This window comes from Atta colombica, unplaced genomic scaffold (genome assembly GCF_001594045.1).
Source record: "Atta colombica isolate Treedump-2 unplaced genomic scaffold, Acol1.0 scaffold29, whole genome shotgun sequence".
Classification (NCBI taxonomy): Eukaryota; Metazoa; Arthropoda; class Insecta; order Hymenoptera; family Formicidae; genus Atta; species Atta colombica.
The window spans coordinates 539458-557122 of record NW_017259392.1 but is presented as its reverse complement, the minus strand read 5'-3'; the positions used below and the strand labels follow the sequence as shown (position 1 = coordinate 557122).

The 17665-nt window shown below is 30.4% G+C and overlaps 1 protein-coding gene across 1 annotated transcript in view; it reads left to right on the top strand.

Moving 5' to 3' along the window:
• LOC108690006 (adrenodoxin-like protein, mitochondrial) overlaps positions 1-9842 on the top strand; it is a 33216-nt gene extending 23374 nt beyond the window's left edge. Inside the window, exons 3-4 of the mRNA XM_018197040.1 lie at positions 1237-1484; positions 9643-9842. Of these exons, the coding sequence (XP_018052529.1) occupies positions 1237-1484; positions 9643-9746 (352 nt within the window). The 3' untranslated portion in view covers positions 9747-9842. The remainder of the gene's footprint in view (positions 1-1236; positions 1485-9642) is intronic.
• The last annotated feature ends 7823 nt before the right edge of the window (positions 9843-17665 follow it).

Here is a 17665-nt window from a genome sequence, read left to right as displayed (position 1 = left end):
TATATATATATATATATATGTTGGTTTTTTTTTATCTGTTAGAATTTTTTTATTATTGTTATTCGCTAAAAATGCTTCTAAATATCATTTTATTTTGAGGGGCCAAATAAAGTTATTAACAAATAAAAAGGCAATTACAATTATTGTAATTGCTTTTTTATTTGTTAATAACTTTTTAATAATAAGTGACGACTGAAATCTTTGAAATATCATTTAAGGTTATGATGTTATTGAACACATGTCAAGGTCAAGCTATGTATGTCCGTATTATGTCTGTATTAATATAAATAATTATCAAATTTTTAATAAAGAGTTTACTAAAACAGTTTTGTATATATGTATATATGATAAGTATAATAAAAAAAGAAGAAAATAAAAAGGAAGAAAAAGTTTAAAAAAAATAAATCAACTAAATGTATCAAATAAATAAACATGTATATCTTTAAAAGTCAACACTGATTAAGTACATATTTTATTATAATATATAGGAATCAAGAAACATTAAAACATTTTAACTTTTAGGTTATTTTTAAATAAAGACATTTGGATAAAACAAAATGATGAGATTGCTTTAAAATATTTATAAAAATGAACGAAAACTATGCTTATTCTTTTTGACAGTCAGTAAATAATCGTAAAAAGTGATAAAAGGCATGTGTAAGTGAAAATAAGCTATGTAAGCGCATTGAATAAAAGCACTTCATATGTCTTTTATCATTTTTTATGATTATTTACTGATTGTCAGGGAAGATAAGCATATTTTTCGTCCATTTTTACAAATGTTTTAAAACGATCTTATCATTTCGTTTTATCCAAATTGTCTTTATTTATAAATGGCACGTAATAAAAATTAACATATCATTTCTTGCTTCTGACGTCACGATTCAATATAGCTGTGATGACTACTCAGGAGCTTTAAGGTTCCTTTGTGAAAATATGTATATGAAATATGTATTTTTATAATTTACTTATGTGTTTTTTCTTAAAATTTTTTTTTCACATTGATTCTTTTTATGCAGTTTTTTCCACGTAAAAAAAATCGCATGGAATGGATAATCCGCGTAAATTGAGGAACGGATGTATATTAATGTTGAATTAGATGAATTTTTATTATTGATTCTATTATATAATATCATTTTATTTATATAATATAATATCATTATTATATTACATGTAGTTAAGTTAATGATTCTATAACGATCAGTAAAAATTACTTTATTGTGATTGTCTTTCCAGAGTTAACGTCACTTTTATTGACAAAGCAGGCAAGAAAATTAAAATAAAAGGAAAAGTAGGAGACAATGTACTCTATTTGGCTCATAGACATGAAATTGATATTGAAGGTGCATGCGAAGCCAGTTTGGCATGTACAACTTGTCATGTATATGTACATCATGACTATGTGGATAAACTTTCAACTCCTGATGAAAGAGAAGAAGATCTTTTGGATTTAGCACCTTTCTTGAAGGAAAATTCTAGGCTAGGTATATCAATCTTTATTACTTTTCTTTAAATTTAAAATTGCAAGATAAAGAGGCATCCCAAAAGTAAATTTCCGTATCATAAGAGAAATCTAGTTATGCGAGTTTGTGTAAGGTTTCTGTTTGGAATGTGTTAACATTTTTGCAATTGCTTTCACTGCAATTATTAGATTTTTCTATATTAGACTGCGCTCTCTGTTTCGCTTTCAATAAATAAATTATAGCGTTATTACAAAGGTTAAAACAAGACTGAACTCGAGGCACGCAATATAATTTCTTTATTAATAATAATACATAAAAAGTTCTTTTAGTAGATGAAGAATACGACTTGTTCGAAAAGACAATCGAGAAGATTCTAGAAAAGAACAATGAGTGAGTGTAGATGAGAAAACGTGTTATAATGATGTCAGTGCATCTGCCTAGCAAACGAGAATGAATTGAAATGGATTAAAATTCAGATTTTCAGAAATACGGATTCATGAATGTTAAGATGATCCTTTTCAATCCTGAATGCATTTTTATTTATAGGAATGGCATAGAGTATATTTCTATGCTTGTCAATTTAAAAATAATATAGTATTTTGTGTGCATCGTAAATACGGCTCAATTCAAAATTCTAAATAGAAAATTAATGCAGTTTTTCAATCCAGTTGAATCTAAAAATAGTATCAATCATTTCTGTGCATCATGAATATTGTTCAATTCAAAATTTTGAATAGGAAATGCAGTTTTTTAATCCAATTGAATTAAAAAAAGTTTTTCTTTTAAATTGAATGCCATGAATGCTATTCAATTCAAAATTGTGAAAATCCATTGTTTCATTTAAAAATGCATCATGATCGAATGCTACTTTATTCAGAATTATGAAGAGAAATTAAGAAATTCGTCGTTTTAATTCAACTGATTGAAGAAAAAAAAATTGCATTGAAAAAATATATCATGAATTCTACTTCTTAAGTTTCTCGAAAGAAACTTAAAAAGAACTATGTAAATATGTACAATAAATGTATATATAAATTACTTATTTTTAATTAATAAATTAATTGTTTTTATAATATGCTTGAAGCTTCCACGGATGCTTTCTATATAAAGATTATGCGTTTCGCGGGTTTCCTCCATCCAGATTCATTCTTGGAATGCCAACGTTTCGTGAACCTTCCATTCAAAATCCGCGAAATGCATAATCTTTATTTTTTAATTGCTTTATGTATATCTATTAATACGTTTCCTTCATTATATAGCTAGTGCATATTTTTTTGTATAAAAGTTTTAAAATAATAACTATAGAAGTTCATGTAATTATTACTTTAATTTATTTAAACTTTTACACGTATAAAAAATTTTATATGGAATCCAATCCATTTTTGGATTTAAAATATGAATTCGGATGGATTGAAAATTTCCATTTCAACCCATTTTCATTTGCTGAGATAGTCGTGGGATATGTAGGAGAGTATGTGTATGGATGTGGAAGTATGGCTAGATGTAAGAGTGTGAGTATATATGTATGTGGAAGAGTGTGAGCGGATCCTCACATCCATAAAACGCTTATTGTAAGTTCCAAGAGTGTATACTAGCAAATGAGAATGGATTGAAATGAATTGAAATGGATGCAAATTTTCAGAAATATTGATTCACGAAACAAATGAACAAATATTGATTCACGAAACAAATGAACAAATATTGGTTGTTAAAATGAATGCTTTTCAATTCTAAATGCATTTTTATTCATTTATAGGAGCATATTGTATGGAGCATATTTCTATGCCTTTCAATCTAAAAATAATATTAGTTTTTTCTGTGCACACAAACTTAAAATACGCATTCGGATAGAAAAAATTTCAATTTTAATCCATTCTCGTTTGCTGGGAGTTTAGTTACAGAAAACAGATTTATACCTATCATTAGCTGACCAAATTTGAATCATAGAAGCTTTAAGACTGCTAATTGTGTGTGGTAATTTGGTTTTTTGACCGTATGAAATAAAAATAAATATTTATTGTCAATTAATTTCTATAAGAGAAAAATCAGTGTGCAAATAATTCGACAATGGCGATCAGAGTTTCTTAACGGAAATTCATGATGAGCTTTGAAGTGATAGGCCGCGCATATCAACATCAAATTTTTATCCAACATATTCTCTAAATCTTGTACGAGTAATTTTCATCTGTTTCTTGCACTTAAAAAATATTCGGGTAGCAAACATTTTAACAGAAACAATGAAATCAACCCTAATAACATAGTATATTAGCTAGCAAAATATATACATGGTTAAAATTAGCTGACATTAATTATATTGGTTATATTAGAGATGCATTGGCCAATATTTCCCAATTTAATGCCAATGTTAGTTATACATAATAAATGTCAATGTATAGTCAATATTTAATTCTACAATATTGACTTTACATTCAGCATGTATTGACTAAGATTTCTCAATGTAATGTTAATATTAGTTACAGAAAATTCTAATATACTGCCAACTCTAATATGTCATTCTTCCTCGAAATTAATCGGGTTATTTTCCACGCGATATTCTACTGAACTGCGAACATCAATGGCTCTCGTAATCGGCAGCTTAGCCTCGGAAATGGCAGAAGGGGCGGTTCGTGACCGAGAACAGAAGATTGTTTGGAGAAACGAATAGGGCGACTGCAATAAATGACACATACATGACCGTAATTAATAATGAAAAAGTAACAAATGTATTCTGATAATCTTCGACTCTTGTTCGTACACGTTTGACAAGATCGCGACGATAGCATGTAATAGAAATGCGTTATATTCGCCTCGCACGTTTTCCGGTATACTCTCAATAATGCGTAGCAAATACGCTAACTCTCAATGGCATGAACTCACGCCACATAAGAATAATTCTCGCAACAAAGATCGCACGAACAATAGACACTTTGATAGCCACTATAGGAAAAACGGTTATAGTGTACCATGGCATGACCTCATATTCGCCCGCGAGGATTTCGGACCGTCTTATAGAATGTCGAAAAGAGATAGAGAACATACAGACACCATGATACAGAGATCCGATACAAGAGACAAATTATTACACGACAATACTTAACGGAAATGACCAGGCTGTGGCTTAGGTGGATGCGGAAAGTGAAGAAAATATCGTAACGAGTCGTCGCGGGAGGCGGCGCGCTTAGACACCGTGAGAAATCTGACGCAATAGTAACTTCACGTGCGTCTTACATACGTCTCCCCGAAATCGACTTTACAATTCATAGATGCTCGTTTCATCCCTATTTTTTCTCTTTTTCTTCTTAGACTTCGGTGTGTTATCCTCGGCGATCTCAGTGTCCTACGTCCTTCGCATGTGCTCTCCGCTTGCTCGCCACAGCAAGTGCTGATCCTTCCGGGGCTACGCTATTATATATTATAACTATTTGCACGAGGAGGCCTTATCCCATCTAATTTGTGGCTACGTTGTGACTGTGTGCCCAATGTGGCGAAGGAAAATTGGCAGGAAATCATTAAGTTTACAAGGAAATGTTATTCATTGTTTCTGACTCACAAGTCATAAGGCAGTTTAATATAAAAATGAATATTTAGAACGTACAGATTAAAAGAGTAGAGACGTGATTGCATGCGTATGACGGTTCGGATATTGGTATCGCATTATTACTAGGTTAGAATATGAGAAATTCAAAAATCTACATAAGCGTTTATCTGACGACGCAAACAATTATCTAATGAGCAGTAACCGATGTCGATCTCGCAGTGAACATAGAGTGATTATTAATCTTATCGAGCGCTGAGAGAGAGAGAGAGAGAGAGAGAGAGAGAGAGAGAGAGAGAGAGAGAGAGGAAAAAAGAATGACTCGAGCCGTAACTAACGCTTGCAATGCCAATAGTACTCTCTCTATTCCCAGTGTAAACATTAAAGAAAGAAATAATTAAATTATCGCTAGAACGAAAATAACAGAAAATACAATTAAATGGAACAGAAATTTATACTTATTAATTGCTTAATGTAATATTGCACAAATTAATCTTTAAATCTAACGATCTTTCGCTTAGTTGCTGGACCAGGATATGTCTTTGGTTCACATTATACTATGTTAGTTGAAGACGGAGACGCAATGGACGGAGTAATTCTGAGTCTTGAATTATTAAACAAGCGGGTTTAAGTCTATCGACAGTGGCGTTGATACATCTGCTGTCGACTTCTATAGCAAAGATCTTGTCCGAAATGCGCTCTAATACTTTATATGATTATTATATGATTCGGTGTATGGTTGATCCTGGGGACACCTGTTACCTTCTACTTTGAAGAAGACATGAGAGTAGTTATATAAATCTTTAAGTTATAAAAATAACTTAGGTCTAATCTGTGATGAGAGGTTGATCTAGGCCGTAACTTTTGTATAATTACGTGAAAATCCTCGATGAAAATTCGTGGATCGCTCGGCATTTTCAAAAGAGAAAAACTCACCCTGTACTTTGAGCGTAGTGCCGTAAACTAATTCCGCTACAGAAGTGCCTAAATCCTCTTTGAAATAAGCCTGAGTAATATTATTGGCAGTGTATCAGTCCATTTCTTCGTGCCACATTAATGCAGTTTTTAAAGAGTGACGCTATCGTTCGATGATGCCATTAGATTCTGGATAGTATGCAATTATCCAATAACGTTTAGAACCGATGAGTTTAGTTAATGCTTCGAACAGTTGCGTTTCGAATTGCGAGCCCTGATCAGTTGTGGAGCTCCAAATCTGACTATCCAGTGAGTGAATCGCTTCCGGCCAACGAGTAAATTGGTCAATTATTGTTAATAAACATCTGAAACCTTTGGATGGAGATAGAGGACCGATGATATCGATATACGTGCTTGAAATGAGTAATCTGAAATGAGGTACTGAAATAATTTGATATTTGGGTAGGCGAGGTATGGTTGTGCCGATGAATTTTAGATTGGCATGTTAGACAAGTGTGAGCCCACTCTTTAATGTCTTTAGTCACACAAATTTTTACGCAATTTGCCGATGAGTTGTTCTGCTTGGATGAAACATTTGATGCATCATGTCAAAAACTCATCCTCGTAATGATCCAGGAATGTATGGTCTGATTTCTTCTTTTGAAATATCACATAATTGTTTTTGAAATATCACATGATGCTGTTTCCGATAAGAAACTTTTTGAACTTATAAAGATGTTGATGTAGATTGCTTCAGTTGCAATTTTCATGGCAATTTGAGGCTTGAGCTTCTGCAATCTCTTGCATATCAAGAGTTAGCATCATAATAGTGTCAACGCGAGATAATGCAGCTGCTACAATGTTTTCAGCGCTTGATCCGATTTCCTCTTGAATGCGTACACGAGGGATCCGTGATAACGAAAGTTTCGTCCCTATAGCATATATCGGAAATGTTTGATATCCATATAGATAGCTAATAATTCTCTATCATATGCGCTATACTTTGCATAGGCGTGAGCTTCCTTGAAAAGAAACTGAGTGGTTGTAAAAATCTGTTGCTACGCTGTTGCAATACCGCACTGATTGCTTTGTCTGAGGCGTCTGTTTGCAACGAGAATGTTACCTTGCTGTCTGGAAATGCGAGACTTGAGCGTCGAAATGTTCCTTAACTTATTGAAAGGATTGTTTGAGCTCAGAAGTCCATTCCTATTTTCGCATTGTTGCGTTTATGTCCCGAGATTGCATTTAGCAATGGCGCTTGCATGCTTGCGTCTTTGAGAAACCGATTATAGAAATTGAGCATTCCTAAAAAACGTCAAAGTCCTTTGACTGTAGCTAATTCCTGAAATTCAGCGATAGCTTGGACTTTTTCGGGCAACAGTTTGATGCCTTCGGCGCTGATTATATGTCCCAGGAAGCTAACACTTTTCTGTCTAAATACATTTATTCGGATTAATTGCTATGCCATATTGTTGAAGTCTGTCGAACAGTATTTTTAGATGCTCCTTATGCTGTATTTCGTCCTGCGAAGCAATTAAAATGTCATCAATATAAGTAAAACAGAAGTCAAGTCCTGCAGTTACCCGATCCATAAATCTTTGAAAAATTTGTGCTGCGTTACGAAGTCCGAATGTCATAAGAAAATTCAAAACGTCCGAATGGTAGTCTGGTATAATGATTGCGGTTTTAAGAATACCCGATTCGCGGACTGAAATCTGTTGATATGCACGCACTAAATCTACCGTAGAATAAGAAAAGAATACGGTTTTGCCGTGCAGGAAATGTGTGCTGTCTTGCAAGAACGGAATTGAGTAATTGGATGACCATTAGTATTTTTAATATAACGAACCTATTGTGCGCTGTTGTGCTACTTAATTGTAGGATAAACTTTCGAAAACGTAACCGTTTCGATTTTGATAAAACTTTGCAAAAAGCTTCATTTTAAATTAAAATGAAAGCCTCTATATATAAGGATTTTTGACGACTCCTCAAGAAAAGCTATTTTTTAAAATAAAGTAATAAAATGAATAAATATTGATGAATATTTATTACAGAGAAACTAGGGATAAACCAAGTTGCTTCGCGTGGAAAGTTTCGCGCCCCTAAGCAGGAGGGAAGTGGAGTGGAAGTCAGAGCACAAGAATCGTAACATTTAGAGACTTGTAGACATAAGTAACGTACAAGCTTTGGCATATGACATACAATTTATTGCCATCTCTTGGAGGCACAGCAATAAATTGCGACTAAACAGCGACTGCCGGATACCACGAGGTCGCACGATGCTAGCGCGGTGCCTTTTGCTCAATCAGACACGATAGGGCCAGCTCTAGTTAATGCGGGGCCGAAAAAAAATGCGGGGCTGATTCTTGAAAATAAAAATAAAATAAACGTAAAAGTTTGATATATTTGATGATAAAATTTATAATAAAATTTATGAAATTTATAATAAAATTATGATAAAATCTTTTAAAATAAAATAATAATCTTAAAATATAACTTTTCTCGCTTCTGCTGAAGCAAAGTTGTCAATTATATTAGAAAACTCAGTCTCATGTGACACCTCTCTTTCTATTGACATGATTAAGTAATTATTTATTGAATTTCTGAAGAAGGCTCGAACACAAGCAGCCGAAACATGTCAAGATTTCGAATTTAAGAGAATAGGTTTGAATATCAAATTCATATAATTATCAATAAGATATATAAAATAATTTTATGCAACAAGTTCTGCGGTTAGCTTTTTTAGTTCTGCGGTTTGGCTTCTTAATAGTAAACTTATATCATTGTAATTGTAATAAAATTTTAATCAGTAGTATAAATATATTATATTTATACTGTGTAGTATTTGGATAGATTAGATTTAATTTTAATTCAATCAGGTATTTCAGTATATCTAAAAGACAATTTTGATTGTTTTTTAGAATTACTTGAATAAAAGATAGCAATTCTTCAAACAGATATGTTCCATCTATATCAGAATCCTGTCCATCCTATAAAAGAATATGGCTGTTTTTGCAACTCTTCATCAAGTCTTCTTTAGATAAATTTTTTATAATTTTTATAATTATTTATAATTATTTATAATTATTTTTTATAATTATAATTTCTTCGAAATTGTAGAGAAATCCAAAATTATTCCTGAAATTTTCTGAAATAGCTTAAATCTTTCCTTAAATGATTTAATGGCTTGATTGATAACGAAGAAAATATTCTATGCGAAATTTTTCTTCATTTGTTATTGGATCATCGACGCTTTTATAATCAAATTGTCATTTCGATGTAGCAACTCGTCTTTGAGAAAAATATATATATATTATATATGGATCGTATCCGATCGGATACAAACGCGATCGGATACGAACTCGATCGAATACACAGTTGCATTAGGACACGGACTCGATTGCACATAGATCCGATTGCACACACAGACCCTATTGCGCACAGATCCGATTGTGCACGAATCCGATTACGCATCGGCCCGATTACCCACCTTCTTTATTATTGTCACAATTTCATTATTTTTTGAATTTACAGATTGGGACTTTCCTTTGTTAGTTTAATTTATTACATTTACAAGGACAATATAAAAAAATGATTCTTTTTCTTGATTTTTAATTTGTAATGTTACTCGATACAATTATGAGAAGTAACACAACTTTAACATGTATAATTCTACAAATATTATATGAATAAATAAATATGAGTAACTCTTGTTTATGTTTTTTCTAGGTTGCCAAATAATTTTGAAGAAGGAATTAGATGGCATAGAATTAGAATTACCTAAGGCAACTAGAAATTTTTATGTGGATGGACATACTCCCACTTCGCATTAAAAAATTTTCTTTTTGAAGTTAATTGAATTAAAGGTATCAATATTTGTAAGTATATTATAAATATATTTTATAATAAATAGTATTATTTAAAATTAATGTGTGTGATCTTTTGCTTGAACACCCTGATTAAAAAATCGAAAGAAACGAATAGACTACAAAAGAAAATATCGCCAATTCTAATATCACATATAATTTTCAGTACAAATGACCGAAAAATTGATCATTTCTATAGTATATGTCTTTTAATTTCTGAAGATCTTCGTCTATAGTTTTCTATAGTTTGATATGAATCTTCGATTCTCTATCATATTAAATATGCATATTAAATATGCATATTCAGTTGTTTTGTATGCTCTATATGAATATATATACGGAATTTTACATAGATCATTTATAATTTTCTATTTTATTGGATATGATCCGTCGTATATAATTTTATCATATTTTTAAATGGCATGCAACATCAATTTCATCGTCAAAACATCACTTTTTCATGTTTATAAGTTGAATCATTTATCGACTGTAACACACATACAACTACGCCCATGTATGTGTTCTCATCATGTTCTTCACGCCGAAGGTGAAGACAACGAGCTCTTTCTCACACTAATTGCTTGTTTCAAGCGATCGACAATGTTTTCTCGGCAATCTCGGCCCCGATAAGGGGCGAGGAACATTCTAAATAACATATAAATTTTAATAAATTGTATATATTTGTATATATAATTGTAATAATATACTTCTCCCATTAATCTAGAATAGTATAAATCATGTTAAAATGCAACAATTTACGAGATATTTAATTGTTTATGATTTTTCATGCATGTTATATACTTCCTTCATAAACTCGAGTAGCAAGAATAGTTCAGTAGAAGTAGAATTTTATCGGAAAAACATTGTAAACTAGCATTTCTCTTCACGAAAATCTTTGAAAGACCATCAGAAAAGAAATGCATATGTTTGAGAACTTATATGCATATGTTCGAAACTTGTGAAAAAAATATGCGAAAAAAAATCGAATAGTTGCAAAAAGCACGTTTTTCGCTTATAAAACGAAATATTGATTATATGAAAAAAAGTTCAGTATGAAAAATGTAGATATTCGAAATACCTACAAAATGAAACATGGAACATTAAAATCAATAACGAACAAATCTAGCCCTGAATGAATCTGAAATGTTCATTAGTTTTTGCAAAAAAACATTTGTTCACTAAAAATCTGTCCGCGGGAAACTTAATTACATCTTTGAGCAGTCGCACAGCAATTTACAGAGGTGATTTTTCTTCTTCAAGATTTGCACTATCACGTTACATATATATTTAGTAAAAACGATTTTTTGTAATTAAACTATTATAAAATGTAAATATAAAAATATAAACAAAAAGAGGGCTAATGATTTTTTCGTAGTAAGTCGTGCGAGAAAGAGATTTATTAAAATCGATGAAATTAGACATTTCAACTTACATTCGAATCATTTTCAGTGTATCTCATTATTATTATACAAAGTAGAAATCTTACATGGCTAGACGAAAGAGTTAAATCAATCCACCTCCATTCATTGTGGCACAAGATTGGCAAATCAAGTGGCAACAAATTGAAGATGAATTCTATCAATGATCAAAATCGTTACTTTAGTATAAATTACAAAAAAAAGAATAAGAAAAAAAAGAATGAAAAAATGAAAAGGCAAGCCATTCATCCGTCAAACCATGAAAACGTTATAATTATAAATAGAAATAGTTCCGTTGATCATCGTATGTTTACTTAAAGTCAAGATATATCAATCTAGCATGACAATCAACAATTGAATGAGTCAAAGTTACAGATTAATATAAACGAGACACCAAACATGTACGCGAGCAACTCAACCTCAGACTCGATTTACATGTTATTATAAGCATAGACAATAAAAACGAAAAATCAACAATTATCACGAACCATTTACAGTATAGAAAAAACTAGCCACAAAAGAAACGCATGGTTTAAAATTAGTGCAAATTATTAAGAATAGAAATATATATAAAAACTCAGTGTCAGATTGTAGATTTAAATTATTTTTTTGTAACTGAATATGTAACATTTTAGAAATACGTCGCCTATATAAAAAACGTTCGCTATCAACATATTATATCTGCATTATCTCAATCGAAATCTGATTCAGCTCCAATCTGTGCTCTGTGATAACAGAATGATTGTTATTATTTTTGCGAATATCATTTCGGTGTTTCGCGATTCTCATTTTTAAAGTCCGCTTCTGATTAACATATGACTCAATTATATACCAATTATGGCAACAGATATTTATAAGAGGGATCGTCTAAGAGATAACAAATCATGTTAATTCTTTTGTAATTATATACGATTAAATGATCGTTGCTTCAAAATTAAGTTTACTTTTATTTGTACATTGAAAACACTATTGTTGTCGAAACATATGTTTGTTATTTGAATATTATAAATGTTATTGTTTGGCTTGTAGCTCTTCTTTTTTATTTGTATTGATTTATTTATATGATATATTTTGGAATAGATAACAAAAATGCTCTCAACCATTCCAATAATAGTTCCTCCTTTTTGTGAAAGAAGAAAGAGAAAGGAAATTCAAATATCTCCCAGAAAAAGTAAATTTATGGTACCAATCGTATTCAAGAATGTTTTTATTCTTAATAATGATAACGTCTAAGAAAATCAACTCACTCTCATCTATCCATTGTAAATTGTAGATGAGGATAGAATGACCTGAGATTAAAGACCTGTAAAATCTCCGAAGTTCTGTCAAGAGAAACCCTCATGACAATGTATCGTATATATAGAGATATATGGAAACCTAAAATGTTCAAGACTTTTTTCTCTAAATCTTGTACAATACAATGTCTGCAATTACTGGTGATCCCATAGGCATACCGAACTTTTGTCTATAAATGCAACTATCGAAGGAGAAATATGCAGAGTCAAAAATTAATTGTAAAATAATGAAAAATTTTTCTTTCGAAATGTTAATTTTTGAAATTGATAGACTCTCAAAAATACATAACCAAACACATTGCTCAGAATCATTAATAATTGGAAGTGATCATACTAACCAATAATTTTGTATTCATTAAGGGCGTTCTACAATGCAAACATCTGTTACCAGTTGAAACATTTGTCACGACAAATCAATTAGAAATGTTAATGATATTTATACTTCTGATTGGTTATTGCGATAAACAGTTCAACTGGCAACGGTTGTTTGCAACATTGTAGAATACTCTTTAAACTTTTCATATGTAACATTCTGCGGCAGCAATTCGTTGCTATTGGTTAAAAATTTTACATGAGATGACGCACTTTCGACGAAAAATACATTTTGCCGCATTTCGTTGAAATTCAATCGAATGAACAATAATGAACAGCAAAGAATTCGAAGCTGAGAAAATCTGCAATATTTGCAAAAAATGTGAAAATTGAGTACATTACAAAATAAGTACATAGAATGAGTACATTTTTATTAAGATTTCAAATAATATTTTAAATTCTAAATAATTACCTAAAATGATAGTTGTCCAAATTGTAACTAATAGTCACCATATAATAATATAATCACAAGTTTTTATCTTTTTAAGTTTTCCATAATAATTTTCAAGCTGAGCAAATAAAAGACATATTTGATATTGAACTTTAATACATATGCTATTGCTGTTATTTTATTTATTCCTTTTCAGCAAATTCAGCGGAAGTAAGTTATGAAAAATTTGCATCGCATGACATTTTTGCTGCCGTAGCGTACTGCACCTTAAGAATGTCATTAGGTCGGATTTACATCTTGACGGAAAAACGAAAAGCGGAAAAATACTGCATGTAATATTAGGTTATCGAAACAGGCGGAACAGAACGCACGAAAACGCGAAAATTTAGTAAAGTTTAGTTAATTTTCTTCCGCGTTTCCGCATTTCTAGCATTCTAAGGGTTATTCCACACGAACTTGCATAGCCGCGTAATCATATGCATAAAGAAAATTATTCAATATCATATTTCTATCATAAAGACAAACATAAAATACGATTGGATGATTTTTTTTATAAATATGTGTATGCGGCTATGCAAGTTTGTATAAAATAGCCCTAAAGCGCAAACTTTATGCTATTCCGCTGCATGGATTTGCACTCTTAGGCTCGATTGCACCAACGTCTTTGAGTTTAAGCAAGGTTTAAAACTCTCTGTCTTTGTCTCTCTTTCGTTTTAAAACGAGAGAGTTTTTCTTGCTTAAAGTCGAAGTAATATTAATGCAACCAGATCTTAAGCGGGAAGCACAGACTCTTACATAACGTATAACACATAAGAAATTCAATCAATCAGAGTTCTTTATTTCATGGAAAGGAAGGAAACGGAGGACTTTAATTGGTTTACTTTCTTATATACTACAAAGTCTGTGCTCCTCGCTTAAGAGTGCAAATCTATGCAGCGGAATAGCATAACATAGAACGAGAGCAAAATCAATCACAAACGTTTCGCAGTTTTCGTTACGCGGATTTCCTTCCCCATGGAGCGGAATGAGCGGAAACGGAATGAACAATAAATCCGTACATAATCTTTTAAATATTGTTTTATCATTCATTTTTTATCATCATGTACTTAAATACTGAATTAAATATAATTTCTTACTGAAATATTGATTAAAGATGTTAAAATTTTATGAAATATATTTTATGAAATTAGTTTTAATGTGATTTTAATAAAAGAATGACTTGTGATTGATTGCGCAAAGTCCGCGCTTATTATGTTACATCAGTGTTCTTAGACGGACCGGGTTTTTGCGTCCAATGTAGCTTCAGTAATGTACCGATCACTAATAAATCGGAAATCATTAGTCGCCTATATAAAATTTTTTTAAAAATGTTAAACATTTTAATATATTTTACATATGAATACATATATAGAAACATATTATATATATTTATATATATATGTAAAATATGTAAAATATTAAAGTTTTTAACATTTTCAGCCCTAAGCGACTGAAACCCGGCCCATCTAACACTGCGCTACATGGGTATTGGAGGATTCACGTTTCAACAAAAGTGATGGAATATGTTTATTCTATTCTCGATTACGGAAAAAGATAAGTAAAGATTGTCTTTCTCTTGATGGTTTAATATTTCTCGTTCGGACAAAACAAAGTTTTCTCTTTCTTTTTGAGTCTCTGATTATTTATGTGATAACAGGTGTCTAAAGCTAATCTAATGTCACATAGACCAGGAACGCGATTCCGTATCCGTTTTACACCTACCGACAATTATCGTTGCGCAGCTTTTTTACCATATAAAATACTTGCGCAACGACACCGACAACTATCGATAGACGTGTAAAGACAGTTACGGAATCGCGTTCCAATTTGAGCTCTGGAGCCATAATGAAAAGCCATCGATGCAAGAAAATGTGGGTAATATTTCGGGAACTGGAAAGTATTGATACGCATCTAAGTGACGCTTATCAACACTTCATAGGTATTATATACTCCTAAAATTTTACTCTTTTACATTAAATTTTTTTAGTAGGTCGTTTTAGCTCTGGAGCTTAAATTGGACAAGACTAACATAGATAATCAGTAGATATGTGTATACATAGTATGTGCATATGCGTATTAACAGGGTTGGCAAATAATGTGTTATTTGTAAAGTCGTTACTGTTACAAATTACTTTTTTTTGGTAACGAATGTATAACGACATTATATTTTCTTTTGAGTAACGCAATTATATTTTTGAATAACGATTTCATTAGTTACTTTTATCGTTACTTTATTTCTAACTAAAAATGTAGTCATAGCCCTAGAAAACAGAAATAAAACATCAACTGGCTGTCTAATGCTAGTTTCCACCAACATAAATTAACTTTAATCTTGATTCAACTTACTCTTCGTCTTTTTCTAATTCTAAGGATTAGAAAAAGACAAAGAATATATTGAACTGATTAAAGTTAATCTACATTGGTGGGCATCATGTGATCACGACGCTTTTTTTTATTGTATTCATAGTTCACACATATAGACTAACTCAGATATAATCTTTAATTTCTTAAAATAAAATTTTTTCTGTATCATATCTCACAAATTAAATATATGTAATAGCACATCCTGTACAACTTATACAGCCTAATTGAAAGGGTCTCGTAATTCATATTACGCATAAACGATTAAAATTATGATAATTATGCATAGGATCTTCTTTGTAAAGAATTTCAAGAGTTTTATTTTTTGTTAAACACTTTTTTTTTAATATTTTGATATGCGCAAAAAAGTGAATTTTTTGCATTTTTTCAAAATGGCGACCAAAATATGATTAAATTTTATCAGATTCGTTTTTAGCAACCAAAAATACATGGAAAAATTTGCTGCCATTAATTTTCTAGGGTATGTAATTCTTCTGAAGGTTTTTCGTCTTTTTTTTCCATTCGATTTTGTTCATTCTGGCAGCCATTTTGATTTTCCGAAAAGGCCACGTTTTTTTTAAAAGTAGACATCTGAAGCAACAATTTAAGTCCAAAATGAATCCCGTAGGCTCCTCTGAATTTTGGACAGAGTGACCCCATTATATGAAAAAATTAAAACTTGTAATAATAAAATGTTAAGATACTCATTTCTTTATAAAATCTAAAAAATGAAAATTTTCATAATTATTTTGACCAAATATTTCCTATTTTTAATGGACACGATAACATAGTAAAAATAATGATAAGAAAATCAAAATAAAAATAAAAATAATTAATAATAAACAGACTTTCACAAAAATAAATTATATGGAAAAATGCATGCCTTTAAAAGCCAAGCAACAGTTATAATTTCACATAGCGAGAAATAACATTAATTTTTATTATATGCCATTTATATAAATAAAAACAATTTGGATAAAACAAAATGATGAGATTGTTTTAAAACTTTTGTAAAAATAGACGAAAACTATGCTTATTCCTTGACAGTCAGTAAATAATCGTAAAAAGTGATAAAAGATACATGAAGTGCTTTTATTCATTTTTATACGTAGTTTAAAGTTAGTTTATTTTCATTTATTTATTGACTATCAGGGAGAATAAGCATAATTTTCGTTCATTTTTACAAATGTTTAAAAGCAATCTTATCATTTTACTCAAAGTCTTTATTTATAAATGGCATGTAACAAAAATTAACGTGTCATTTCTCGCTTCTGTCATGATTCAATATAACTGTGATGACTACTTAGGAGCTTTAAAAAAAAACATTAGTTTTTGTCAATCCTGTTATTGAACCTTTAATTTCGTAATATATTTATATTGCAGTTTTTCATTGCTTGATCATTTATTAAAAAAAATTAATTTTAAATGTCATATCTACACTATACATATTATCTATGTTTACACGCGTACAAGCATGTGCCTATATATGCACACATGTTATTTACTTTGTTTCAAAAAGATTACAAAATAGAAAAAAAGATTAAAAAATAATATTTTATATTACTTCCATATTTAGTTCTTTAATTTTGTCATTATTTTTTTATTACTTACTGACACTCAACTATTGTAAAAAAAAAAAAGAAAAAAAAGCAAATATCTAATAAATTTGAAAAAATATGATAACTAAATTAACCGAATAGCACAATTACAGTTATGAGAAATTTATAAACCAAAAAGATTTCATGTATTTTGTCATTTATTCATATAGCGGCTGATGTTCAGTCTTTAACAATTTAGCATTAAAAGCATTTTAATTTTCTTTAACAAAATAATAATATAAAGAAACTAATTGCTGCAAATTTATTTATAAAAATTTTAAAAATTAAATTAATTCTGCTATAAATAAAATTACTATTAATTTATATAAAATAGTTAATCTATTTATGTATAGAATGCTATTTTTATATACATTTAAAAGTACATTGATTTTTCAATGTAATTTAAAAGATA